The sequence below is a fragment of the Danio aesculapii genome, chromosome 4, assembly GCF_903798145.1.
Source record: "Danio aesculapii chromosome 4, fDanAes4.1, whole genome shotgun sequence".
NCBI classification, from domain to species: Eukaryota; Metazoa; Chordata; class Actinopteri; order Cypriniformes; family Danionidae; genus Danio; species Danio aesculapii.
The window spans coordinates 43,501,793-43,513,590 of NC_079438.1; the positions used below are offsets into that span (position 1 = coordinate 43,501,793).

At 37.9% G+C, this 11,798-nt stretch overlaps 1 protein-coding gene across 1 annotated transcript in view; it reads right to left on the minus strand.

Moving 5' to 3' along the window:
* The window catches only part of col7a1l (collagen type VII alpha 1-like), a 105,029-nt gene extending 93,709 nt beyond the window's left edge, over positions 1 to 11,320 (minus strand). The window contains exons 1-2 of the mRNA XM_056456370.1: positions 11,084 to 11,320; positions 1,542 to 1,751 (exon numbers count right to left, since the gene is read on the minus strand). Coding sequence (XP_056312345.1) covers positions 1,542 to 1,617 — 76 coding nt within the window. The 5' untranslated portion in view covers positions 1,618 to 1,751; positions 11,084 to 11,320. The remainder of the gene's footprint in view (positions 1 to 1,541; positions 1,752 to 11,083) is intronic.
* Between the last annotated feature and the right edge of the window lie 478 nt (positions 11,321 to 11,798).

Below are 11,798 nucleotides of genomic sequence, written 5' to 3' on the forward strand. Positions count from 1 at the left end.
TTTAAATTAAAAATCACTATGAATTAACATTAATTATTTAAAAAAAGTGACCAACTACAAAGCAACCACACAGTAAAAACAGCATTGTTCCACACAATTCATTCAAGTTGTTCCAACACTAAGGGCTCTATTTTTATGATCTAGGCACAAAGTCTAAAGCGCATGGTGCAAAAACATTAAGGGTGTGTTCGAATCCATTTTTGCTATTTTAAGGACGGAAAAATGTGGTTTGCCCCATAGCGCATGATCTAACAGGGTTTTGCTTATTCTCTTAATGAGCTTTGAGTGTGTTTTGAGCACAACGTGCATTAAACCAATCAGAGTCTCATCTCACATTTCCTCCAAGAGTCAGTTGCATTACGCCATGGTGCAATTGCTATTTACATGGCGGACTTTGTAAGTGGAAAAACTGAACGCTTCACTAGCAAGAAAACAGTTAAAGACAAATCTGCAGCGCGATGATAAAGAACAAGCATCCTCTATTCGGCCTCTTTACTTTCTCTTACTTTTGCTCTTTACTTTACTCCTTTAATTTTGTGGATAAGGAAACGGTGTTTGTACGCACTTGTTGTATGATTTGCTATTTAAACGTGGTGTAAAACGTGAAAACTAGGGTTGCGTTAGTCTGAAAACAGCAACAAATCGTGCCAAACACATCTAGCGCCTTTAGCTACGGTCACACCGGGCTTTGTGTGCGCGAAATTCTGTCGTGCGGCGCTGCGAAAAGAGCCGGGATTAAACAAGATGATTAGACATTAAAAAAGCGAGTGATTGCTCCATGCTTTAAATTTCTGTCCAGAGAGGTCCTGTTTTGATCCTCGATGGGTCTCACGCAGTCAAGTGATGCGATTTCGCAGGTCAGAGTTCACCAAGCTTGAACTTTGCACAGCAGCAACATGCGAAACTTAACGCATGACCCTGCGTTTCCGGTCTGACGCATTTGCGTGCGTATGAATGGAAGTCTATGGGAGGAAAAGCCCGGTGTGACCGCAACTTTATTGTGGCAAGTTTATGATAGGGCCCTAATTGCTTAATTTAGCTTAAATATTTTAAGTGGATTGAAGATAAACCAATTAAGTTATCTCAAAATAAATCTAAAAGTAATTTTTTGAGTGTATTTATCTAACAGCAATGGGTTAGACATAACTACATTGTAAAAAAATATTTTAAGTTAATAAGTTGAACTTATTATTTTTAGTTTGTTTGATTAAAAGTTGAGATAACTAGAAAATGTCATTTGATTCAACTAAATTTAAAGCAGTAGTTTTTTTTACAGTGCAATAATTAAGGATCATTGACTGTTTTTAACTAGCATAACTTTATCTATTAGCATTTTGAAAATAACTCCTCTTTTATATATCGAGGGTAACTTAATTCCAACTGCACAACCAAATTTTGTCCACATTTAGAAGTAGTGTTGATTTTGGCCCCTGCCTGCAACCTTCTGAGAGCGTGATTGACTGAAGGGCGGGATATTGGCAGTTCAGTGGGGACTGAGGAGCCCCTATGGCATGTAGATAAAGCATGATTCAGCAGTCTACCTTCAGCCTCTGCAGTGCTGCTTTGATAGCAGAGAGACAGGAACAAGAGAAAGATCCATATGCCGCAATATCCCATTCTCTCTCTCTTTTCTGTGGTTCCCTGTCCTCCTCCCTCTTATCTCTCTGCCAGCAGATCCTCTTCTTTGGACTGATGTCCTGAGACGGGCTTGTTCCCTGCTTTATTTAGCTGCTTCGCACTCTCCCTTTTATCTGTAAAACACAAGAAGAGAGAGAGATCGGTATCGTCATACATATGCATAGACACACACACGCGTTCAGAATAATCATTTTGATCTTTTTCTGTTAGCAGAGTCAATGTAATCGGCGAATCGTCTCTGGAAATCGCCTGTATAATCCAGCACATTTATCCTGTCAGATATGGCTGAGCCCAGCGTCGCTTTAAAGAAATGAATAGCACTCAGATGGAGACAGCTATTATTTCAATAAAAGAGAATTGTTTAAGCTTAAGGAACCGGGGTATGGGCACAATGATGTTAGGCCTGGGAGTTTTATTCCGCTCAGGGTGTCGTGCATAATGATAATACTCTAAAGAATAGTTCAGGCAAATATGGTAATTGTGCCATAATTTACACGCCATGCTACAGACCTGGATACATCACAGAAAGGGATGTTTGATAGCATGCTTTTTTGCCCATATTAAAGTGAATGTGAAATTAGGATGTCAAACCCAACACAACTTTATTTATAAATTAATGTACTGTATTACTTGCTGTACACTGCCATTCAAATGTTTGTGGTCAATGAAATTTTGAAGAAAATATTCAACAAAGATACATTAAGCTGTTCAAAAATGATTCATAATGTACAAAATACTATACTTAAAATACTATCTCTACCATTGTAACTTATAAAAGAATCCTGATATGAGAAGCCAGCAGGCACAAGATGTCATATTGATGTTGTACTCCAACGTCTTGGGATGTTGCATTTTGTTTGGAATTAAAACCGGGTTGACATTTAGATTATTTTCCAACGCAACCCCAAAACAACAAAATATAAACGTCTAATGATGTTACAGCTTGACGTTGTGTGGCCGTTACCAGCGTCTATCAGACGTTGGATATTGCTCACGAATAAATGTCAGTATTTGACATCAATATGATGTTGGTTTAAGATGTTGGCTTGACGTAGGATTTTGGTCAATTTCCAACCCAACTTAAAATCAACGAAATATCAACGTCATTTCACGTCGTTATTGGACGTCAAAATAACATTGTCCTTAACGGCCGGCGACCTAAAATTAACTTTATATTAACATCTTATGATGTTGTGTGTTTGCTGAGAAGCCACAATCAGAGGTGAAACAAAAATAAGCAACACCAATGATTTAATCATCAGTTTTATTAAGCAATATGAATTCTTGATTTTTATTACACTGTCTATATATTTTTAAAGATATTTTATTAAATTTTTAAATCTTACGAGATCCTAAGTTTGGAACCTATAGTATGCTATTTGAAAACTATAAACTATATTATAGAAAACTGTATTATAGGAACAAGTCATACAAACTATTTTGTGATGCTTTTATCGTGTTTTTTGGTCCATTTTGGCCATCACTATCAATGTATTGAAAATGGCGGCACTATGGGACACAGACCGATGATTTTTTTCGTTACAATATTTTAATTGGGGCTGCACGGTGGTGCAGTGGGTAGCACGATCGCCTCACAGCAAGAAGGTTGGTGGTTTAAGCCCCGGCTAAATCAATTGGCATTTTTGTGTGGAGTTTGCATGTTCTCCCAGTGTTTGCGTGGGTTTCCTTTAGGGGCTCTGGTACATGCGGTATAGGTGAATAAAATAAGCTAAATTGGCCGTAGTGTATGTGTGTAAAGAGTGTGTGTGGGTGTTTCCCAGTGTTGGGTTGCATCTGGAAGGGCATCCGCTGCGTAAAACATATGCTGTATAGGTTGGCAGTTCATTCCACTGTGGCGACCCCTGATTAATAAAGGGACTAAGCCAAAAAGAAAATGAATGAAGAATGAATAAATGAATGAATACTTTAAATGTTTTTTTTTTATTTTTATTATTCTCTGGAAGCCACTGATTTTTATGAAATGTATCACCAAAGATCACATGTGCATTTAATAAAAAATCATCTTTAATGTTCTAATGCGAAAAAAATCACCTATACAATGACCCGAGGAAGAGTAAAGTAACAACAATTTTTCATTTTAAAGTGAATTATTTCTTTAGAAAGAAGCAAGTAATCATACGGAGCTCACTATAGAACTCTCAAGAATGTAGCAACACATTTATAATGCTTTTATTTTGCCTCAGGTTCAAAATGTTTAAAAATGTATAAGAAACTACATGAAACATTTGCAGACTGATGCATTGCTGAAAACACCAGCTGGCCTCATCATTCGCAGTGTTTTGGATACTCATTTCCAGCACGGGATGCTGCTGTGCAGCCGTCTCCATTTGTAACTATTTTACTAGCAAGATTTCCTTGCTAAATCAGCTTTTTATTCTACTACAAGTCTACATAATACATAATCATTTTTGAAACATTGTTTTCTTTTAAATAAGACCTCTCATGTCTCTTTGTACAAGATGTAAAATAAGTCTCTGATGTACCTAGAGTTTGTATGCGAATTTCAGCTCAAAATTTCCTATAAATAATTTATAATAATAAATAATAACTCTTTAAAACTGCCCCTTTTTAATCCAAGTTGTGCCACTTTGGTGACTGTAGCCTTAAATTTAAATGAGATTGTGCTCCTGTCCTCTTTTCAAGAGTGGGTGGAGCAACAAATGTCAAACTGGACTAATGTTATCTCTGTGGAAAAACTGAAAATGTCAAACAAATGGCTCAAAACAAAAGCTAGTCTATGGAGACTAAAGTGTTCATTTGTTCATCCTAAAATAAACAATTTATAACATTTTTGAGAGCATGTCATGATTTTGGCAAGTACGATATGATCTTGGATTAACACCCATGTAGATCCAGGAATATAATTTTTGTTTGAAAATGTAACCGATACCTATTCCCTACCTCTAAACCCAACCATAACTATAAATTATTCCCAAAATCAGAGGGGAATAATAGTTTGATAGCACTCATGTAGAAGTGCATAAACATTACCTTAAGCTTAAACTGAACCTAAACATTAAACATATCCCTTTATTCTGACTGGCTGATTGGGATGTTGCTCCAGGATCAAAATCAGGTCAGTTTTTTTAGATGCTCACGTTATCTTCGCCATATAGAGTTTAAAAACTCTAACGGCGGATGGCTGCTTCTCATTCAGGGCTATTTATGCTAATGAGAAAGAGATCATCTCTAATGGGCGAGGCTTTCTACATCCGGTGACATGTACGAAGGGAGAATGTCAATGAAAGTGTTTCTGCAGACTGTTTTAATAAAGTGTGAAGTGTGTTGCCACACAATTGTGTTTTAACCCCTTATAACATTGAACTTTACATAATAGGTCTTCTTTAAAACATGCTGGTTCTATTTTGAAGTCTGTAACTATTGATGAATGGTCTTCTTTTACATATAATTAGTTGTATTTTCGATCTATTTATAGAGCAATATTAGCATGGCCACAAAAAGTTCAATGACAGTAACTTGACACTTTCGGCAGGTTTTTACACACATGGTTGACATTGAGGTCAAAGTATCACAACAAACTTGACCTTTGTGAAAGACAGCAGGTGTGTAGTTCCTCCAAGTGGGTTTAGACCGCTCATTAATGCTCATGTCTGTGTGTGGCCCAGAGTGTAAGTGAGAACTGCAGTGGAAATACTGATCTTGTCATTTGGTACAATCACACTCACACTGGCTGAAGAACTAGAATGGGAAGTTTTTAAAGGTGGACGAGTTTCCTCTCAACGAGACCAATTTGCTGACTTAACTTGAATATTTTGACAGAATGTCTCAAATTAAATTGATTGTGAAGGTGAAATCTCACAATGTGACTTGATTTTATAACTGGAACTTTATTTCTTGTTATTGTGAGTTTTTTTTTAATAATGTGAGCATATTTGACAATGTGTCTAAAGACATTGCTTAACGTTTCACTATGTGACTTCATTTGACAATTATTGGTTAATATTTCAAGTTGTTTATATATATATATATATATATATATATATATATATATATATATATATATATATATATATATATATATATATATATATATTTGTATATTATATACTGCATTTGTATATTATTAGTAGCAGTATTATTTATTATACTAGAATTGTACACATGTTGGGTTTTGCAGACATATACATCATGGGGCATAGGAATAGGACGTGTGTTTGGATACAACTCAGTTTTTTGACCACACTTCGTTATTATTGTTTATTCGTTTGCTGGAATTAGAGCTGAATTTAGAAATAGTTTTGAAACAAATCTTTGCGCTTAACGAACTAAATGAATTATGTAGGCGGTTGGATGTCTTCAGTGGAGTGCATTCAACACTGTAACCGTATCCACTAAAGTAAAGGAGTAAAGTAAAAAGTAAAATAAAGAGAAAGTAAAGAGGCCGAATGGAGTAGGCTCATTCTTTATCCTCGCGCTGCAGATGGTCTGTTTAACTGTTTTCCCGCTAGTGAAGCATTCAATTTTTCCACTTACAAAGTCTGTCATGTAAATAGCAAATGCACCATGGTGCGACACAACTGACTCTTAGAGGGAATGAGAGACAAGACTCTGATTGGTTTATTGCACGTTATGCTCAAAACACACCCATAACTCATTAAGAGATTAAGCACAACCCTGTTTGACCATGCGCCAGAGCGCAGAGCGTATTTTTCCGTCCTTAAATAGCAAAAGTGGATTCAGACACACCCTTAATGCTTTTGCGCCCTGTGCTTTAGACTTTGTGCCTAGATCATTACAATAGAGCCCAATGTCTCAAATTAAATTGATTGTGAAGGTGAAATCTCACAATGTGACTTGATTTCATAATTGGAAATTTATTTCTTGTTATTGTGAGTATTTTTGTATAATGTGAGCATATTTGACAATGTGTCTTGTAAAGTCATAGTGAAAAGTTAAATAATTTGACTTCATATGACAATTATCAGTTAATATTTCAAGTTGAGACTTTAAGTCATTGATTATTATCTTAAAATGTGACATTCATGATTTTTTTTTTATCTTACAGTGTGATTTTGTCATAATTGTAACTTTATTTCTCATTATCATGGCATATTATGTCACAACATGCCATTACACAGAACTTCACGTGGGAAGTGGTGAATTCAGCACCAAAAAATAGAGCTGAATGTATCTCAGAATATCAGAAGCTCAAAATAAATCATCCTTTAAAATCACGACTAATCAGAAACTGTAAAAGCTCTTTGCACAAAATCCAGAGGCGTCAACTGGGTGAAAAGCTTCCTCGCTAAATAAACACTGTCATTCCAGATGCTGCGCTAACTAACCACGCAGCATATACAGAATCAGTGATCTCGCACAGAACTGCTGCAGCTTTGTCAGGTTACATCTGTGGGGAATATTACAACTAGGGAGTCTTTGTTCAGCCAACAGACAGCACTGTCAAGCCGTACAGAAGCCACAGCCAAGCTAATGCAATGCTTTACTGCACAACTGCCACCTCTAATGTGCGGAGAACAAGTCTGACAGTCCACAAAATTAATGCAGCTGCAAGGCTTCGGCGACTTTAACAAACTTCTCCGGCTGTCTGTAAAGCATTTTTACATAGCGCTAAAACTTTATATCATCATCAAAGACACTTCCAAGGAGGTCAGAAGACACCCCGAGCATGCAAAATTAGCACGTTTTTCTATTACGTGCAGTGGAACGGGGCCAGAGTTTTCATCGAGAAACTTCGAGACCATGAACTCCGCGCATACCAGTCAAACTCGGTCCTGTTGGAGCATGTAACCTCAAGCACTTCTGCACTTCAGTCAGTTTACTTGATTTTACATGGACTCTGGCACTCTGGACGGAGCAGATAAGACTTTTTGAATGGCTGCACTTTGTAGGCTGCAGTCTGATTGTGCGATTTATGAATGAATCCGATTGAACAAGCGATTATTTGCGTCAACCTACAGACAGGAATGTACTGCTGTGACTCCAGGGGATATTTTTCTGATGTACAGCCGCTTGCATACAGCAAAGTCATACAGTGGAGAATGTAATCTCATGAGCGCAGGCCCACTGTAGAGGTGAGCGTGCAGTTGGATTGTGCGCTTTGAAGGATTATAAAGGTACAGGAGCCGACCCAAGCCCCCTTCTTGCTCTTTATACAAGCCCTGCTGCTTGTTAGCATGAGGCTACTTCACAGGAGATTATCTCTGTAGCTCTAAATTAGGTGTTTTCTTGAAAGCAACCTGAAAATGCAGAGAATGACGCTAATCAAAACAGTCGCTCAATTGTTGTGTGGTGAATGCGCACAAATAGAGCTAAGCCAAACAGCCTTAAATGGACTTCAGTGATGAATGTTTTTAAGATACTGGGAGAACATCATCACAAAATATCTGCTAGAGCACAAATGTCCAAATGCATACTCTCAATCTTCTCTCATTCACAATAGCATCCGCTGTTTGCAGGCTTATCAGCTACAGGAATAGGCAGGCTGCCAGTGTGCAGTAATGAAGTGACTTTATGCAGTTCATCTGACATTACGACTACATCCAGATTGCCGCTCAACTCGGAGGGGTGTGTAAAAGCCTGCGTGTGGAAGGAAAAGCTATCAGACTGGAGACATCACTGACACACTCTAGCATTTTGTTCAAGGCTTTTTAGCTGCATTAGCGGGGCTATTGAAGCCGTGAGATGCGGCGGTAAATGGAGTGGAACAGCATACGGTAGATCGAGGCTCTGATTTTGTGGCACAATTACCTAATCAAAGAACACATTAAACAAATGAATGAACTTGGGTCAAATCATGCTGGTTTTGATCAGTTGAGATGTTTGAGAAAATTAACTTTAAAAGAGCAATTACAGCAGCTTAGACCAGTGGTCCTTAACTGAAGGGTTGTGAACTTTAAATGGACCACAGGTCTGTTCTGATTGGGCCAGTGACAGTAGAGGAAAACATTGCTAAATGATAAATCCAAAAAAGTTAAGCAACATTATGTGACTTTTTAAAAACTTTTACCATATAATTGCTGATCTGTAACCCGTCTGGTTTTATTCACCCTGCTCCAAGTAGGATTTAAAGCAATGTTTTTAACATAGGTGCACTAACAAAGATGGTAAAAATCACAGCCTCTACTGTCAGTCACCAGTTCACCTCTGGAGGCCAGAAAGAGGAGGCTTTCTTAAACTATAGGTGGCCTCTGTTACACCTATTACCCTAAATCTACCTCTCATGAGTCATGGGTACCAAAACTGCCCCTTTAGTTCTAGTTACCCTGGGAAAATAAACCAGAGTTTCTGACATACAGGGCAGGTGCACTAACAAGGAAGCTAAAGACAACAGTCTCTAACGTCAAGTTTCTAGTGAGTCTTGAAGCTTGGAGAGTGAGGTTTACTCAAATAGCTTCTACTAGCTGTCCTACACCCACGGTACACCCACTGCCCTAAACCTTACATTTATCATGCCATCAGGTTAACCTCTCTGGCCTACTGGCTCTAATCTAAGTGAGATTCCAATCATTGTCTGATTTTGGCTTTGAAGTTAGGCACATTAACAAGGACACTTAAATCCAAAACTCTACTAGCCGGCCTCTGTTACACCAATGCCCTAAAGTTCATTCCTCCCAGGTCAGAGCACCATCGTAACTCCTCCAGTTGTCCCTGTCCTGAGTTGAATTTAAACCAGTGTTTCTAACATGTGTGGCAGGTGCACTAATTAAAAAGGCTAAAAACAACAACCAGTTTAAACTGACTAATGCTTCTACAAACTTTGTTACACCCATCCGGGTCACGGCACCAATTCAGTTCCTTCAATTCCACTTACCCCAGTTTGAGATTCAAAATAGTGTTTGTGGGATGTGAGGCTAATTTACTAACAAGTAAGCTAAAGACAACAGCTGCCAGTTGTTAAGAAGGCGGCTTTCTTAAAGAGGTCCTACTATAGCTGGCCTCTGTTACACCTATTACCATAAAACTCACTTCCATCAGTCATGGGCATCAATGTTGCCCCTCTAGTTCTTCTTACCTTCCACCAAAGGGAATATAAAAATCTATCTTTGAAGTTAGGCACACCAACAAGAACACCTAAAGCCAAAACTCCTAATAGCTGGCTTCTGTTACTTCATTTCACCCGGGTCACGGCACCACTGTAACCCCTCCAGTTCTCACTGCTCTGAGTAGATGCACTAATACAAAAGTTAAAGACAACAGCTTCAAGTGTTAGTCAGTTTATACACACACAGCTTCTACAATCTGGTCTTTGTTACACTAATCCGGGTCATGGCACCAATTCAATTTCTCCAATTCTACTTGCCCCAGTTTGAGATTCAAATTAGTGTTTGTGGGATGGGAGGCCAATTTACTAACACGGAAACTAAAGATAACAGCTGTCTGTTGTTAGTTAAGATAAGAAAGAGGCTTTCTTGAAGAGCTCCTACTATGGCCTCTGTTACAGCCATTACCATAAAACTCACTTCCATCAGTCATGGGCATCAATGTTGCCCCTCTAGTTCTACTTACACTCCTCCAAAGGGAATATAAATATCTGGCTTTGAAGTTAGGCACACCAACAATGTCACCTAAAGCCAAAACTCCTAATAGCTGACTTACTGTATGTTGCTTCCTTTCACCGGGTCCCAGCACAAACGTAACCCCTCCAGTTCTCCCTGCTCCGAGTAGAATTTAAACCATCCACTATGTAAGGCAGATGCACTAATAAAAAGGTTAAAAACAACAGCCTCTAGTGTTAGTCAGTTTACACACACAGCATCTGCAAGCTGGTCTTTGTTACACCGATCCGGGTCATGGCACCACTTTTATCCATCCTGTTCTACTTGCAATATAGTGTTTCTGGGATTGGATGCTGGTATATTAACAAAGAAAAGACTATATATGTCAGTTTATATTGCACGCTTGATATCATGCGAGTAAGGTAAACTCAGACAGCTTCTGATAGCTGGCCTAGCTGGTTATCTAATCAAAATCTAAACTAAATTAGAGTCAAATGTTTCAGCTGTATGAATCCAGCTAAAATAAACCTTCAGAGATAAGTAGCTTGGCATTGCTTGGCATATTGTCAAAAATATGAACAATTCTACTTAAGGTAAAAGGAAAAATAACTAAAATGCGGACCACATTTAACACTTGGTAGCTTTGGGGAACACTTTATTTTGAAGGTCCACTTTAGACACTATGTTGACATGAAGTAATTTTTCAGCTACAAGTAAACCACAAAATAAAGTGTAACAGCCAGTTGTTGTCCAAGAAAGTCTGAATCCTGAGGCAAAACTAAATGAGAACAATTGGCTTAGACACTCTCAGAGAATGGCCCTCTTCCAAAGCATGCAAGGGAAAAGAAAACAAGTGAAAGAAACTTGGCAAAGACTTTGATAGATACACAGTTTTCTGCATTGTGAGGCGTCGGACTGCAAAAGTTCACTGTGAGACCTTCACTTACCTCTCCCACTGTATCCTGCACCATGATCCTCCTCTAAATGCAATCCTGTTTAAACCACTGGAGATCTGTCAGGTAATCCAATCCAAGAACCAGTTAGAGCTTTACACACCTCTGTTGTGGACTGTCCCAGGACTTGGAGTGTGAGAATCCAAGAGAGACGAAAGAGGGTGTGTGAGGGAAAGAAAGAGTGAATGAATGAAGCAAATACCTCTAAAGGGGAAAGTTTAGGGGGTGTGGAAGAGCTACAACAGGTTGGCTCAAAGTCACAGCAAGAAGATGGATATGAGAGAGAGAGAGAGAGAGAGAGAGAGAGAAAGAGAGGGTAAAAGCAGGGGGGAGGGTGAAGTAAGAAAGAGCAGAAGAGAGCAGCAAACAAGAAAAAGAAATGATTTGATAAAACAAAGACATGTTTATGTAATACATAATATTATAACCCATTAACTTAAATATAATAAATGTATATTTAGTTTAACTTGAGGTATTAAAATAAATTAAATACATTCAAATAAAACTACGAAACTTAAAAAAAAACTTAGAACATGACATATAAAAAAAACTATTAAACTATTATACTAATTTAAATTATTGCTAAGAGTTACAAAAGTATCCAAATTACACAAAAATAAGGTGCGAAGTATATATTTTTATATTTAGTATTTATTTTTTTTGTCTACAAAACAGAATTGAATATGTTTTAGTTTTTTTAAATAAGATC